Source organism: Hyla sarda, chromosome 12 (assembly GCF_029499605.1).
Source record: "Hyla sarda isolate aHylSar1 chromosome 12, aHylSar1.hap1, whole genome shotgun sequence".
NCBI lineage: Eukaryota > Metazoa > Chordata > Amphibia > Anura > Hylidae > Hyla > Hyla sarda.
Genome location: NC_079200.1, coordinates 7713582 through 7731242, shown reverse-complemented (window position 1 = coordinate 7731242; position 17661 = coordinate 7713582). Strand labels below are relative to the sequence as shown.

The 17661-nt window shown below is 45.5% G+C and overlaps 1 protein-coding gene across 2 annotated transcripts in view; it reads left to right on the top strand.

The window, feature by feature from the left end:
• Positions 1-17661, top strand: part of DNAJC7 (DnaJ heat shock protein family (Hsp40) member C7) — a 58877-nt gene that overhangs the window by 12993 nt on the left and 28223 nt on the right. For both annotated transcript variants that reach the window (XM_056547847.1, XM_056547846.1), the window contains exons 2-6: positions 5221-5309; positions 9521-9645; positions 9752-9865; positions 9967-10041; positions 16049-16167. In XM_056547847.1, the coding sequence (XP_056403822.1) occupies positions 5221-5309; positions 9521-9645; positions 9752-9865; positions 9967-10041; positions 16049-16167 (522 nt within the window). The remainder of the gene's footprint in view (positions 1-5220; positions 5310-9520; positions 9646-9751; positions 9866-9966; positions 10042-16048; positions 16168-17661) is intronic.

Below are 17661 nucleotides of genomic sequence, written 5' to 3'. Positions count from 1 at the left end.
ATCGTTACGTTACTCTGCTGATCGTTATGTTACTGATCGCTACATTACATTATCATGTTACACTGTGGCGTCACAACCTCTGCAGCCCCTGAACAAAATGTTACAAACACTGGAGCAGTGGAGTATCCCTTTAATAGGAGGAGGGGACCGCGCAGAATAGAAGACGTGTCGCTTCTCTTCCGCGCATCTTCATAATTTAAGTCATTGAAGTCAATTGGAACTTCAGGGCCGGACGCGGGTTCTGCCCATGTGCACAGGAATAAGAATGGGACTCCGAAATGTGTGGGGTTTGTACGGCTCCATTACAAGTCTAGAACCCCTTTAAATATGTCATAGTGACAGCAATCTCTCCCAGCCGCCCCATGCACGCTTGTCTCAGCCGAGTGTACATGTGTTCTCCACAGTTAGATGGGAATCGGCTGCTCTCACTCTGCTCAACACCAAAATCCTGATCCGCCTGCTCTCCCTCATGATCAGAGATAAGCGAGTACAGAACTAGTCAAATCTTCTTAAAGGGGTACTCCGGTGGAAAACTTTTTTTTTTTTCAATCAACTGGTGCCAGAAAGTTAAACAGATTTGTAAATTACTTCTATTAAAAAATCTTAATCCTTCCAGTACTTATTAGCTGCTGAATACTACAGAGGAAATTCTTTTCTTCTTGGAACACAGAGCTCTCTGCTGACATCATGAGCACAGTGCTCTCTGCTGACATCTCTGTCCATTTTAAAGGGGTTGTCCAGTGGTGAAAAACTTATCCCCTATCCTAAGGATAGGGGATAAGTTTGAGATTGCGGGGTGTCCGACCACTGGGGCTCCCCGCGATCTCTCTGTACGGGGGCCAGGCTCTCCAGCCAGATACCAGGTGTCAACCACCACACGAAGCGGCGGCCGACACTCCCCCCTCAATACATCTCTATGGCAGAGCCGGAGATTGCCGAAGGCAGCGCTCCTGCTCTGCCATAAAGTTATATTGAGGGGGGCGTGTCGGCCGCCGATTCGTGCGGTGGTCGACACCCCCCCCCCCCCCCCCTTCGTGCGGGCTGTCGGGGCCCCGTACAGGAGATCGCAGGGGGCCCCAACGGTCAGACCCCCCGCGATCTGCAACTTATCCCCTATCTTTAGGATAGGGGATAAGTTGTTCACTGCTGGATATCTCCTTTAAGAACTGTCCAGAGTAGGAGAAAATCCCCATAGAAAACATATGCTGCTCTGGACAGTTCCTAAAATGGACAGAGATGTCAGCAGAGAGCACTGTGCTTGTGATGTCAGCAGAGAGCTCTGTGTTCCAAAAAGAAAAGAATTTCCTCTGTAGTATTCAGCAGCTAATAAGTACTGGAAGGATTAAGATTTTTTTTAATAGAAGTAATTTACAAATCTGTTTAACTTTCTGGCATCAGTTGATTTAAAAAAAAGTTTCCCACCGGAGTACCCCTTTAATAGAGAAGGGGTATGGGCGAATTGGGGCCTGAGCCACCGAAATCCTGCTTTTCTGTGGAATCTGAGCAAATGCAAATCATCAACTGCCGAGCCGAGAAGTTTGTGACGAATCAAATTTACTGTAAGTTCGCTCATCTCTATTTGTAATGACATCACTCATTTTATCATTAAATCTACAGCGAAATAAAAAAAATTAGTGGGGAAAAATTTAATTGGGGGGGGGGGGGGGAGTTAGTTTTTACACAGTACACTTTACTATTAAAGGGGTACTCCACTGCCCCAGTGTCCGGAACATTTAGTTCCGAATGCTGGGTACAGGCTGCGGGTACCACGTCCCCTCAATGCAAGTCTATGGGAGGGGGTTTGACAGACTTGCATTGAGGGGTGTGGGTCTTGATGTCACGGCCACGCCCCTCGTGACGTCAAACCCCCTCAATGCAAGTCTATGGGAGGGGGCGTGACATCCGTCACGCCCCCTCCCATAGAATTGCATTGAGGGGGGGTGACGTCACGACCCCCACACCCAGTGTTCTGAACTAAACGTTCCGGATGCTGGGGCAGTGGAGTACCCCTTTAAAGGGGTACTCTGGTGCTCCAGCATTCTGGGCATTTTGTTCCGCACGCTAGGAGCCTTGATGGTGATGTCACGGCCACGCCCCCTCCATTTGTCTGTGGGAGGGGGCGTGGTAGACATGAATGGAGGAGGTGTCGTGACATCACGAGGGGGCGTGGTCGTGACAGCACGCCCACTGACTCAGGAACCCGGCGTTTGTTTAGAACACCGTGTGCTGCGGGAGATCGTGGCGGACCCCCGCCATCAGACATCTTATCCCCCTATCCTTTTGATGTCTAGCAGCGGAGTACCCCTTTAAAGTGACGGTATCTTTTGTAGATCCATACAATTACAACGATCTAATTTATATAGGTTTTGTTTTCCTTCTTTTTCTTTTGACCCCTATAACACTTAATTTCCGTATATGCGTCTGTATAGAGGTCATTTTTTTGCGCAGTGATTTGTAGTTTTTATCAGGACCATTTTTGTTGTGATGGGACTTTTTCCTCGCTTCTTATTCATTTTTTTTCTGGTATAGGAAGTCACCAAAAATCAGCAATTGTGGACTTTATTTTCACCGTGCGGTTTACTATCGTTTATATTTTAATAGTTCGGACGTTTACACAGACGGCTTAGATTAGTACAGCCTGCCATAGAACAGTATTGATCAGTGTTATCAGCACTCCATTACTACAGCCTGCCATAGAACAGTATTGATCAGTGTTATCAGCGCTCCATTACTACAGCCTGCCATAGAACAGCATTGATCAGTGTTATCAGTGCTCCATTACTACAGCCTGTCATAGAACAGCATTGATCAGTATTATCAGCGCTCCATTACTACAGCCTGCCATAGAACAGTATTGATCAGTGTTATCAGTGCTCCATTACTACAGCCTGCCATAGCACAGCATTGATCAGTGTTATCAGTGCTCCATTACTACAGCCTGTCATAGAACAGCATTGATCAGTGTTATCAGTGCTCCATTACTACAGCCTGCCATAGAACAGTATTGATCAGTGTTATCAGCGTTCCATTACTACAGCCTGCCATAGAACAGCATTGATCAGTATTATCAGCGCTCCATTACTACAGCCTGCCATAGAACAGTATTGATCAGTGTTATCAGCGTTCCATTACTACAGCCTGCCATAGAACAGTATTGATCAGTGTTATCAGCGTTCCATTACCACAGCCTGCCATAGAACAGTATTGATCAGTGTGATCAGCGTGCCATTACTACAGCCTGCCATAGAACAGTATTGATCAGTGTGATCAGCGTTCCATTACTACAGCCTGCCATAGAACAGCATTGATCAGTATTATCAGTGCTCCATTACTACAGTCTGCCATAAAACAGCATTGATCAGTATTATCAGCGCTCCATTACTACAGTCTGCCATAGAACAGCATTGATCAGTATTATCAGTGCTCCATTACTACAGCCTGCCATAGAACAGCATTGATCAGTGTTATCAGCACAGCCTTTGGCTGTCTGGTCATGCTGGGAGATGTAGTTTTGCAAAACCTGGAGGCACCCTGGATGGGAAACCCTGTCCTAGAGACGCGTCAAAAGTTTTGATCGCTCGGGGGGTCCGGCTGATGTGAGCCCCAGCTACTGATGACAGCCATTACTCACCATGAGTGAAGCACGCTCAAAGTCCCCTAGTGGTCCCATGACATACATGTACCCTATGGGTTGTTTAAGGGGTTAATGTGCCGGGTGGCGTCGGGTTCGCTGCACAAAGTGACTGTACGACGCTACTGTTTATCCTGTTATTTTCAGCTCCGTCGCAGTGTTACGGGTTTATGTAGCATCTTCCCACGCTGAGCGTTCACGACAGTGTCCTCGGATACGACGTAGGATAAGATTATACGATCGTACAAAGAAATTATTCCAGCGCTACGAACGCGCCACTACGTTTGTTTGTTTTCTTAAATTAACATAACCCGTTCTTATTTATAGCTGGGGGGGAGGGGGGAGGGATCACATTTTGTGCTGCGTTCAGTATTTTCTTTTTTGGATGAATGAATTGTGTTTTCGCTTTTCCTGCCACCTCCTGCGACTTGAGTCCCTTCACCGGCTTTTAGAGAGATGCTTTACAGCAGGACGTAGGCGACAATACACAGGAGCTGTCCCATTGATATGAAAAGGGAAAGTGTCTGGACATGCTCTGTGACCTTTGCTGAGGTGATTCTACAGGGAAGGGGAGGCTGATCTGTGAGCAGCAGCTGTTATCTAGACACTGTTTTCACCTGTAATCCTGTCTGTGATAAGGAGGAGACTGCAGTCATCTATACAGAACAGGAAGTCTCTGCTCAATACTAGGCCTAGTGGCCAGAAGGGAAACTGCAATTTCAGGATTATTAAAAAATATTAGGGATCGACCGATTATCAGTTTGGCCGATGTTATCAATCGGCCTCAAAGTTCACATATTATAGGTATCGGCCCTGAAAAATCAATATCGGTCGATCCCTATAAAATATAGATGGAAAATTAGAGAGGGGGGGGGAAACGGCTCCACTGCTTAATTAATTCCAGGAGTTATATGAGGAATCCCAGCATGCTGGGAGTTGTAGTTTTTCAACAACTGGAGGCACCCTGGTTGAGAAACACTGGTATAGAGTATGTGACTTTTTTTTATATCCATGAGTAACTACTCTATACCAGTGTTTCCCTACCAGGGTGCCTCCAGCTGTTGCAAAACTACGACTCCCAGCATGCCCGGACAGCCTTTGGCTGTCCGGGCATGCTGGGAGTTGTAGATTTGCATCATCAGGGAGGGGAGACCACTGTTAGTGTAATGTGAATACAGTGGGCTGAGATGATAGGAAAGCCTTGATTTACCTTTCAGGGACAGTGTGGATCCTCTGGAGGAGGCAGACAGGCCTTTGGCTGTCCGGGCATGCTGGGAGTTGTAGTTTTGTAGCATCAGGGGGACCATAGTTTGGAGACCACTGTTGGTGTAATGTGGATACAGCGGGCTGAGATGTCAGGAAAGCCTTGATTTACCTTTCAGGGACAGTGTGGATTCTCTGGAGGAGGCAGACAGGCCTTTGGCTGTATGAGGCATGCTGGGAGTTGTAGTTTTGCAACAGCTGGAGGCACCCTGGTTGGGAAACACTGGTATAGAGGAGCTACGTCATGAATAAAGTAGTCAGATAAAGTCCCATACCCTATATAGCACACGTGTTAGTAGATGTAATAGGTGTTTTCTCTCTTATAGGGAGGCGGAGGCGTATAAAGAGAAGGGGAATTCATTCTACGCACAGAAGGACTACAACGAAGCGTACAACTACTATACAAAGGCCATCGGTAAGTTCTGCTCCCCAAATATCTGCCACAAATACATTTTAAAGAAGCGCTCCACTTTTTTTTTTATTTTTTTTTTGCATATATAGTGCAACACAGGCTATTAAATGTAGAAAAATGTTGAGGTTCTTGTGCATGACTTGTGCTTACCTGTTTTCGCTGATGTGGCATGCGTGAGTTTGCAGTCATAGTGATTGTAATTCTGTCCCTGAAATGATTTCCTAACGCAGCCTTTATGCAGGGATGTGGAATTTGTTTTGCCCGATGCCCGGAACATGCAGCGCCGGGCAGGTGATTTCTTCAGGCATTTAGCCCTTTGGATAAGCAGTGCTACATGCTGGAAGACTTCACACACAGCGGCACCTTCCTGGAGGGGTGCGCTCGATTGGTGACGTCGGGACACTGACAACCTGCACGGTGCGTGTGATAAGGTCACCTATCGTGTGCGTCCCCGCAAGTAAGGCTGGTTATAGGCTGCAGCAGGGAGATGTAAGTACTGTAGCTGTGAGATACCTCTAATGACTCAATAAGGGAGGACCTGCTTATCACCAGGGGTAACCTATCTTCTTAGGGGGCATAATTGTTTAAATAGGAGCCCTACCTGCCGGGGGTAATATCTATCTGGGGGCCTGTCTACCTACTGGGGAGCCCTACCTGATGGGGGTAATATCTATCTGGGGGCCTGTGTACCTACCTGATGGGGTCATATCTATCTGGGGGTCTGTGTACCTACCTGATGGGGGTCATATCTATCTGGGGGTCTGTGTACCTACCTGATGGGGGTCATATCTATCTGGGGGCCTGTGTACCTACCTGATGGGGGTCATATCTATCTGGGGGCCTGTGTACCTACCTGATGGGGGTCATATCTATCTGGGGGTCTGTGTACCTACCTGATGGGGGTCATATCTATCTGGGGGCCTGTCTACCTACCTGATGGGGGTCATATCTATCTGGGGGTCTGTGTACCTACTGGGGAGCCCTATCTGATGGGGGTCATATCTATCTGGGGGCCTGTGTACCTATCTGGGGGCCTCTCTACCTACCTGATGGGGGGTCATATCTATCTGGGGGCCTGTCTGCCTACCTGATGGGGGTCATATCTATATGGGGGCCTGTCTACCTACCTGATGGGGGTCATATCTATCTGGGGGCCTGTCTACCTACCTGATGGGGGTCATATCTATCTGGGGGCCTGTCTACCTACCTGTTGGGGGTCATATCTATCTGGGGGTCTGTGTACCTACCTGATGGGGGTCATATCTATCTGGGGGCCTGTGTACCTACCTGATGGGGGTCATATCTATCTGGGGGCCTGTCTTCATATAGGGGAGCTCTACCTAATGGGGGGGACATGTCCATCTGGGGCTTTGTCTGCCTGCTGGGGGAGCCCACCCTTCCTATCCACTGGGGGCACATATGTATCTGGGACATTATTTACTTACTAGGGGCAGGGATGTGGAAATCCTATCACCCGACACTGGGACATGTAGTTCCGGGCGCCCGGCAGGTACATTTTTCCCTGTATCGGGCAAGCAGGGCCGGACCGACTTCCCTATGAATTTTTATGTACCGTATATGTTAAAAATAATGAATATTTGGTATTGGTGCGATCAGGCTGACTTAAAGTATTAAAATAATATGTAAGTTTGACCACAAGGTGAATGGTAGGAAAAAAAATTCTTTTAATTTCACCTCACAAATAATTTATTTTTGGTTTCCGAGCAGAAGTTATGAAAAAATGAAAGGTGTCCTTACAAAGTATAACTGGTCGCACATAAAACAAGCCTCATGTGAGTCTGTAGATGGAAAAATAAGAGTAATGGCCGTTATAGGACGAGGAGGAAAAAACTAAAGTGCAAAAACGAATTAAAACCATATTAACGTACTATTGTAGTTTAAATTATTTTGTCAGGACAAGTGGATCGTTATGAGGGACAAGTAGATTGTGTTCTGTCTTAGTCCCTTGGACAAGTAGTTTTATTTTTTTATAATTTCCACACCCTTGAGCCTTTATGTTGCTGGTAGTTATAGTCCAGGTGGGGAGCCTCCACCCCGCAACATAACTTTATTTTATTTTTATTTTTTTACGGCCCTACAGTCGTTCCCAATTGGAGTGCCACAGGTGTCCTAGTATGAGCACCGGCCTCTAGTGACCGTGTATGTGGATACTAAAGGCCGCCAGCATCTCTTTCTACAACAAGTGCACAATGAGTGACGTCATTGTACACGTCTCGAAGATAGAGAAGGTCCCGGTCTTAAGTAGCTGCAGGAAAGAACGTTGATGACACAGAGATCCCAAATCTACCTATGGAGGGGGGGGGGGAGATAACTACAAGGGGGCTCCTAAATCTACCTACCTACAGGGAGCAAGCCATCTACAGAGGGGGTCCTAAAACTCCTGTACAGCTGCGCAAGCTAACTACAGTAAGTTCCCAAAACTACCTCTAGGGTGAAAGCTAACTACAGAGGGGGTCCTAAAACTACCTGCAGGGGGCAAGCTAACTACAGGGGGTCCTAAACCGACCTACCTATAGGGGGAGTCCTAAAACTACCTGGGCGTGTAAGATAACTACAAGGGGGCTCCTAAATCTACCATACAGGGGGGTCCTTAAAACTACCTATAGGGGACAAGCTAACTACAGGGGGTCCTAAATCTACCTGGGGGGGGGACTATAACTACGAGGGGGGGGTCCTAAATCTACCATACAGTGGGGGTCCTCAAACTACCTATAGGGGACAAGCTAACTATATAGACTTCTACATGGGGGGGGCGCCTAAAACTACCTACAGGGGACAAGATAACTACAGGGGGTCCTGAAACTACCACACAGGATCAATCTACATAAGGAAGAGTATAGTAGGTGCATTTTTCAATTAAGTCGGCAGAAAGGTCGTTTCCCATCCCCCCCGCCCCATTTTATACCCCTTATCGAGTGTACAGCGTCCTGGAACTAAGGGTCCTATATAAAATAAAATATAAAGGAATTTGAAAATTACAGTGGGTTCCAGACGGGGCAGTATTCTGGAGAGGCCCCCCCGGATGATCTTTACGCTTTTTTTGGAGTGCCAACCCCCCCCCCCCCCCCACTCTGTAATGATCGTCACACTCCTGCCTGCGTAGTTGGGGCCTGGGCCGGATAGATGTATTCTTGTGTGGACCTGACCCACCTCTCTGAGCTCACGCTGGTATGTAACGTCAGCTCATGTCATGGCTTCCAGCTGCTCCCCCCCCACCATATGGATCATCTCTAAAAACAGCCGAGGGGACAGCTGACTGTCCTGGATCTTGTGGAGGGGGTCGCTTTCAGATTTTGTCTCCATCTAACCCAGTGTTTCACAACTAGGGGTGCCTCAAGCTGTTGCAAAACTACAACTCCTAGCATGCCCGGACAGCCAACGGCTGTCCGGGAATGCTGGGAGTTGTAGTTTTACAACAGCTGGAGGCACCCCTTGTTGGGAAACACTGACCTATACTATATACTACTATATAGTCCAATATTCTGGGAGTTGTAGTTTTGCAACAGCTGGAGGCACCCCTGGTTGGGATACACTGACCTATACTATATACTACTATATAGTCCAACATGCTGGGAGTTGTAGTTTTGCAACAGTTGGAGGCACCCCTGGTTGGTAAACACTGACCTATACTATATACTACTATATAGTCCAACATGCTGGGAGTTGTAGTTTTGCAACAGTTGGAGGCACCCCTGGTTGGTAAACACTGACCTATACTATATACTACTATATAGTCCAACATGCTGGGAGTTGTAGTTTTGCAACAGCTGGAGGCACCCCTGGTTGGGATACACTGACCTATACTATATACTACTGTATAGTCCAACATGCTGGGAGTTGTAGTTTCCATTTGGGGCGGCTGCTGAGCCACAGACTGAATTGGGGCATGCTGGGAGTTGTAGTTTTGCAACAGCTGGAGGCACCCTGGTTGGGAAACTCTTCCCTATGGGGTAGGTGCTGTCAAGGTGTTTGCTGGGTGTTGTAGTTTCAAAACAACCAGAGAACCATAGGATGAGGAACACTGCTGTATAGGTGACAGAAGGCAAGGTATTAAAATTTATTTTATTTTTATTTTAGGTTTTTATTAAGTATTTTCTCTACAGATGTGAGAACAGCGCCATCTATGGACAGTCATCTGCATTTTTTTTCTATGTTAAAACCAATCCAATATTTTTTTTTCTCTCCTTTTTTAGACTCTTCAAGCAGAAATGCCAGTTACTATGGCAACCGGGCAGCTACGTTGATGATGCTTGGGAAGTTTCGGGAGGCTCTGGAAGATGCCCAACAAGCCGTGCGATTCGATGACTCCTTTGTGAAGGTGAGTCCTGACTCTGCTCTCTGATCTACTAGGATTCTGGAGACCATAACCTGATCTTTCCAGACTCCGCTTCAGAATCGCGGCTCATACGTGTATACGTTTCTAGGGTCATCAGCGAGAGGGAAAGTGTCACCTGACTCTGGGAAACGCCATGGCTGCTACCCGCTGCTTTCAGAAGGTATTGGAACTGGAGCCGAATAATGAACAGACACGGCAGGAGGTAAGAGATGCCATGCGGGGGGGTAGGAGGCGGTCTGCGCGTGGTAGATTTGGCTCACACTTATTGTTGTTGCGCTGCTCACACTTTCTTTTACCTTGTAGTTGAAGAACGCCGCGGCCGTCTTAGAGTACGAGAGGATTGGAGAAGCTGACTTTGAAAAACGGGATTTCAGGAAGGTTAGAGGATTTATGGCTTTTCTGGATGTTTTATTCCCTTAGGCTGCGTCCACACGGCCGTCTAGACCCCTCCCGTTCTTCTCCCGTGAAAAATTAAAAACGGACAATAACGAATGTTATCCGTTTGGATCAGTTGTTGTTCAGTTAATAAACCTCAACAAAATTTTTTTTTTTCTTTCTGAGTAGAGATGAGCGAACTTACAGTAAATTCGATTCGTCACGAACTTCTCGGCTCGGCAGTTGATGACTTATCCTGCGTCAAATTAGTTCAGCTTTCAGGTGCTCCCGTGGGCTGGAAAAGGTGGATACAGTCTTAGGATACTCTTTCTTAGGACTGTATCCACCTTTTCCAGCCCACCGGAGCATCGGAAAGCTGAACTAATTTATGCAGGAAAAGTCATCAACTGCTGAGCCGAGAAGTTCGTGACGAATTGAATTTACTGTAAGTTCGCTCATGCTCAAAACGGATGACATTAAAGGCTTGTCCGTTTTCCATAGACTTTAATGTTAAGTTTACTGTATCCGTTTTTTTTTTTTTCTTCCGGTTCTCTGACGGAAGAAAAAATACTGCATGTGCCGTTTTTTCTGCCGTCAAAAAAAAACGGAAATGAGTGCAGGATGTAAACATAGTGTAAAATAAAATCCCATTTACATGAATGGGATTTTTTATATTTTGTTATTTTTTTTAAACCGTTTTAAATTCGTTTACAGTCTGCAAGAACTGGAACCGAAACGGGGATAAAAAAAAAAAAGGGGACAGACGGCCATGTGAACGCACCCGAACGCACCCTTAGGCTAAATTCACACTTCGAAAATCTCCATCGGAACAAGGACCAGACAAGCGGATGGGATTGTACAAATATCATTCACTTGATGCCAAAGTTTTTTCCTTTTTCTTTTTAAAGGGGTACTCCGCCGGAAAACATCTTATCCCCCTATCCAAAGGATAGAGGAGAAGATGTGTAATCGCGGAGGTCCCGCTGCTGGGGACCCCCCGCGATCTACGCTGCGGCACCCCAGTCATCCGGTGCATGGAGTGAACTGTGCTCCGTGCCGGATGACTGGCGACTACAGCCACCATGCTCACTCCATTCATGTCTATGGGAGGGGGCGTGACGGCTACTACGTAGCCGTCACGCCCCCTCCCATAGACATGAATGGAGGGGGAGAGGGCTTGTTGTGACATCACGAACAGGGAAGCTCCAAGCTTCCCTGTTCCTGACGCTGCCAGCCTGGAAATCGCCGGGGTCCCCCATAATCAACATCCCAAGAATAGGGGATAAGATGTTTTCCGGCAGAGTACCCCTTTAACTGCAGAGCACTACCGATTGCTCCTCCACATGTCTGTGACATGTCAAAGGACATAGACAAAACATTTTTATGAATGATCAGTACACTTTAAAGGAGTACTCCGGCATAGGGTGTTTTTTTTTTTTTTTTCACCAACATTCCCATTCTGGCTGTGATACAAAATGAACATCTACTTACCTCCTACCGCTCCCCCAGTTCCTCCGCTGTCCCTGCACCTTGTTACCTGTGGTCAATACAATGTCCGGCCTTGACCACTCATAGGTTGAGCATCAATGTGACTGGGGCTGAATTCACTCCACCTTTTTGCAGTACAGATCCCATATCAGGTTTTTGATTTAAAAAAAAAAAAAAAAAAACGGATTCCTCAAAACCGCACGAAGCTGTCAAAACGTATACAAATTTTTATCTGTATACGGCTTGAAAAATTATGTCCGGTTTCATCCATTTTTTAAGAAAAAAACGTTTAAGTTTTTAAGTTTTTAACTTTTCACTCCATTATGAATAAAGTTTCACTTGTTTGAAAGAAATTCCAAGAAAATAACTGTGCAAAGTCAAACCGTACGGTGCAAACCGAATGGAACCGTACGCACATACGGTTCTGTACGGTTCCCATTGACTCCCATGTTAAAAAAATAAATAATATACGGTTTCAATACGGTTTTTCACCCGGACCAAAAACCGTGGTAGGATACGTTTTTGGGTACGGGGAAAAAAACGGACAAAATCGTACAAGATGCAAAACGGACACAACCTGATGCATCGTTTGGCGTACGGTTTTCAATGGAGAGTCAATGCATACCGTTTTCGATACGGTTCCGTACGGTTTTCACATTGGAAGTGTATACGGGAACTATAGTGCAAAAACGTGGTGTGAATCCAGCCTTATTGAGCCCTGGCACCAGGAAGAAGGGACGTCTCTACGGCCAGTGATTCGCTGAGCCGCATCGTGACGCATTGACCACGAGGAACCGGGTGGAGCGGAGAATTAGAAGTGGAAATTCTTAAAGGGGTTACCCAGGAATAAACTTTTATTTATTTATTTTTTTTGTATATCAACTGGCTCCAGAAAGTTAAACAGATTTGTAAATTACTGCTATTAAAAAAATTATCTTAATCCTTTCAGTACTTATGAGCTGCTGAAGTTGAGTTGTTCTTTTCTGTCTAAGTGCTCTCTGATGACACCTGTCTCGGGAACTGTCCAGAGTAGAAGCAAATCCCCATAGCAAACCTCTTCTACTCTGTGCAGTTCCCGAGACAAGCAGAGATGTCAGCAGAGAGCACTGTTGCCAGAAAGAAAAGAACAACTCAACTTCAGCAGCTGATAATTATTGGAAGGATTAAGATTTTTTAATAGAAGTAGTTTACAAATCTGTTTAACTTTCTGGAGTCAGTTGATCTAAAAAAAAAAATTTAAAAACAATTTCCCTGGAAGACCCCTTTAAATTCTCACTCTACCGCCCCGAGATTTGCACCAGACTTCTATGTTCAATAAACAGACTTTGCTAAAGTCTTATGGATTTTCGCCAAATATGTAGATTAACCCCTTAAGGATGCAGGACGTAAATGTACGTCCTGGTGAGGTGGTACTTAACGCACCAGGACGTACATTTACGTCCTAAGCATAACCGCGGGCATCGGAGCGATGCCCGTGTCATGCGCGGCTGATCCCGGCTGCTGATCGCAGCCAGGGACCTGCCGGCAATGGCCGACGCCCGCGATCTCGCGGGCGTCCGCCATTAACCCCTCAGGTGCCGGGATCAATACAGATCCCGGCATCTGCGGCGGTTCGCGATTTAAATGAACGATCGGATCGCCCGCAGCGCTGCTGCGGGGATCCGATCATTCATAACGCCGCACGGAGGTCCCCTCACCTTCCTCCGTGCGTCTCCTGCTCTGGTCTGTGATCGAGCAGAAGATGACCGATTATACTGATCTGTTCTATGTCCTATACATAGAACAGATCAGTATTAGCAATCATGGTATTGCTATGAATAGTCCCCTATGGGGACTATTCAAGTGTAAAAAAAAATGTAAAAGTAAAAAAAAAAATGAAAAATCCCCTCCCCCAATAAAAAAGTAAAACGTCCGTTTTTTCCTATTTTACCCCCAAAAAGCGTAAAAAACATTTTTTTATAGACATATTTGGTATCGCCGCGTGCGTAAATGTCCGAACTATTAAAATAAAATGTTAATGATCCCGTACGGTGAACGGCGTGAACGAAAAAAAATAAAAAAAAGTCCAAAATTCCTACTTTTTTAATACATTTTATTTAAAAAAAAATTATAAAAAATGTATTAAGTTTTTTATATGCAAATGTGGTATCAAAAAAAAGTACAGATCATGGCGCAAAAAATGAGCCCCCATACTGCCACTTATACGGAAAAATAAAAAAGTTAGAGGTCATCAAAATAAAGGGATTATAAACGTACTAATTTGGTTAAAAAGTTTGTGATTTTTTTTAAGCGCAACAATAATATAAAAGTATATAATAATGGGTATCATTTTAATCGTATTGACCCTCAGAATAAAGAACACATGTCATTTTTACCATAAATTGTACGGCGTGAAAACAAAACCTTCCAAAATTAGCAAAATTGCGTTTTTCGTTTTAATTTCCCCACAAAAATAGTGTTTTTTGGTTGCGCCATACATTTTATGATATAATGAGCAATGTCATTACAAAGGACAACTGGTCGCGCAAAAAACAAGCCCTCATACTAGTCTGTGGATGAAAATATAAGAGTTATGATTTTTAGAAGGCGAGGAGGAAAAAATGAAAACGTAAAAATTTAATTGTCCGAGTCCTTAAGGCCAAAATGGGCTGAGTCCTTAAGGGGTTAAAGGGGTATTCCAGTAAAAAACTTTTTTTTATATATCAACTGGTTCCAGAAAGTTAAATCGATTTGTAAATTACTTCTATTAAAAAATCTTAATCCTTTCAGTACTTATGAGCTTCTGAAGTTAAGGTGGTTCTTTTCTGTCTAAGTGCTCTCTGATGACACCTGTCTCGGGAAACGCCCAGTTTAGAAGCAAATCCCCATAGCAAACCTCTTCTAAACTGGGCGGTTCCCGAGACACGTGTCATCAGAGAGCACTTAGACTGAAAAGAACAACCTAAACTTCAGAAGCTCATAAGTACTGAAAGGATTGAGATTTTTTAATAGAAGTAATTTACAAATCTGTTTAACTTTCTGGAGCATATATATATATATATATATATATATATATATATATATATATATATATATATATATATATATATATATATATATATATATATATATACATATATACATATATACATATATATATTTTTCCTTGATAACCCCTTTAAACACCATAGTTTCAAGCCATAGCTTGAGTTGTGTTTTAAAGTGTACCTGTGATTTATAAAAGCTTTTTTGATCGGTCACGGTCTCACTGCCGGAACCCCAACGATCAGGAGAACGAATGTGAAGCGAGAGGTAGCGCACTTCACTCCTCAGCTCTCAGCAGTCTCCGTCCTGTGGCCTCATTATACATCTATAGGCGGGCCGGGTAGTTCTCCCCACTCGTTCTTATGATTGGCGGAGGTCTCAGCACTTGAGATCCCTCTGATCAAAAATTTTGGCTTGTCAAAAGATTTTATGTGTGACCAGTACGGTTTTAAGTGATTATCCAACGATGCACAGGATAATTGTCCTTTGAATGGAGCGGCATGCTCGGCCACTGCTCCCTTCATTCTTTGAGCATTGAACTTGGCAACAGGTATCACCCAGAACAGTGTTTTCCATTCAGTGTGCCTCCAGCTGTTGCAAAGCTACAACTGCCAGCATTCCTGAACAGCCAATCCAGATGATCCACACTGTCCCTTAAAGGTAAATCAAGACTTCCTTCTCAGCAGCCTCTGGCTGACTGGGCAAGCTGGGATTTGCAGTTCTGCAACAGCTGGAGGCACACTGGTTGGGAAACACTGAATTAATCAGTGGCTGAAAATGTGCTGTGCCACTCCAATCACTTAACGGGCAATTGCCCTTTGTTCTCAGGATCAGTGGGGCCCTAGGTATTGGAACCTCATTCCCTTCGCTGACCGGCTAAGTTACCTTTGCCCTGTGGCTCAGAGAGAACCTGTAATCTCGGGAGAACCCCTTTTTAGTCTTGAATTCCTATTATCTTATTGATCGTTATCAGCCGTTCTACTCGTGGTCACTGGAAACCGGTCATGTGATCTAGTCACGTGATGCCTGATGAAGCCGCCTAAGTGCGGTGAAACGCGTTGCATTTGAATAAAAAATCTTTTACTCACCGGACGTGTCCGATCTTGGCCAACGCCGATACCCCCCACCGCCCCTTGGAAGTCCTCACCTGACCTCCAGATGTTGCAATACTACAATTCCCAGCATGCCCGGACAGCCAACGGCTGTCCGGGCATGCTGGGAGTTGTAGTTTTGCAACATCTGGAGGTTTGCAGGTTGGGGACCACTGACCATTCCATGTAAAATTCACTTTTAAAGAAGTATTCCAATGAAGAAAAACCTAAAATACTTCTGTATACAGGATCAGGGATAAGTTTTTAATAACTGGAGTTCCCCTTTTATTATCTGGAAAAGCTGATTTTGTTAATTTTTTTATTTGAGATATAAAATTATGTATATTCATTTTTTTTATTTTATTTTTTTAGCAGCTCATGTATATTTGCTTACTGTCTTATGTCAGGTTGTGTTCTGCATGGATCGAGCCTTAGACTTGGCCCCCGCCTGCCACCGCTTCAAAATCCTCAAAGCAGAATGTCTGGCGCTTCTTGGCCGCTACCCCGATGCCCAGTCTGTTGCTAGGTGTGTACACGCTTTTTATTTAGATTTGCTACGTATACTGTAAAACCAGCCGTACGCTTTAGACGTGTGTCAGCTGAATATGTCGCTATTGGCGGAAGCGAGCGACTGTCTTTTGTATGGAGGTCTCTCTATAATCCCAAGGAGTGGGGCTTGTACCTAAAAAAGGGGAGGGTTCACTACCTACTGGGGGCTTCTACCTAATAGGGGGAATTCTCTACTTGCCTATCTTCTGGAGAGCTTCTACCCAAAGATGAAGATCCCTACCTACTGGAAACTTCTACCTAATAGGGGGAATTCCTTACTTAACTACTGGGGGCTTTTACCTAATAGGGGGGGTTTCCCCAGCTAACTACTGGGAGTTCTTCCTAAAAGGGATGCTTCCCTACCTAACTCCTGGTGGCTTCTACCTTATAGGGTGGAGGAATTCCCTACCTAACTACTAGGGAATTCTACATAATAGGTGGGGATTCTCTACCTAACTACTAGGGGCTTCTGCCTAATAGGTGGGGATTCCCTACCTACTTACTGGGGACTTCTACCTAATAGGTGAGGATTGCCTACCCAACTACTGGAGACTCCTACCTAATAGGTGAGGATTCCCTACCTAACTACTGGGGGCTTCTGCCTAATAGGTGGGAATTCCCTACCTAACTACTGGGGACTTCTACCTAATTAAGGGTGGGGGGGGGGGGGGGGTACCTACCTACTTAATGGGGACTTCTACCTAATAGGTGAGGATTGCCTACCGAACTACTGGAAACTTCTACCTAATAGGGGGAATTCCCTACTTAACTATTGGGGGCTTTTACCTAATAGGGGGGTTTCCCCAGCTAACTACTGGGGGTTCTTCCTAAAAGGGATGCTTCCCTACCTAACTCCTGATGGCTTCTACCTTATATGGTGGAGGAATTCCCTACCTAACTACCAGGGACTTCTGCCTAATAGGTGGGAATTCCCTACCTGCTTACTGGGGACTTCTACCTAATAGGTGAGGATTGCCTACCCAACTACTGGGGGCTTCTACTTAATAAGGGGGGGGGGGGGGGTATTCCCAACCTACTGTGGGCTTCTGCCTAATAGGTGGGTATTCCCTGCCGAACTACTGGGGACTTCTTCCTAATTAAAGGGGGGGGGGGGTTACCTACCTACCTACTTACTGGGGACTTCTACCTAATAGGTGAGGATTGCCTACCTAACTACTGGGGACTTCTACCTAATAAGGGGGGGGTGGAGAATTACCTACCTACTGGGGAATTCCCTACCTAACTACTGGGGGCTTCTACCTAATTAGGGGGGAAGGATTCCCTACCTAACTACTGGGGTCTTCTACCTAATGGGGAAGGGATTCCCTACCTACCCACTGGAGGCTTTTACCTAAAATAGGGGGGGGGATCCCCAACCTAACTACTGAAGACATAGCTTAATTCTGAGTGTCAGTGAGGGCCTCATGTTTGTGAGGCCTTCAGCAAAAGTCAAAGTCCAGCCCCACCTCCA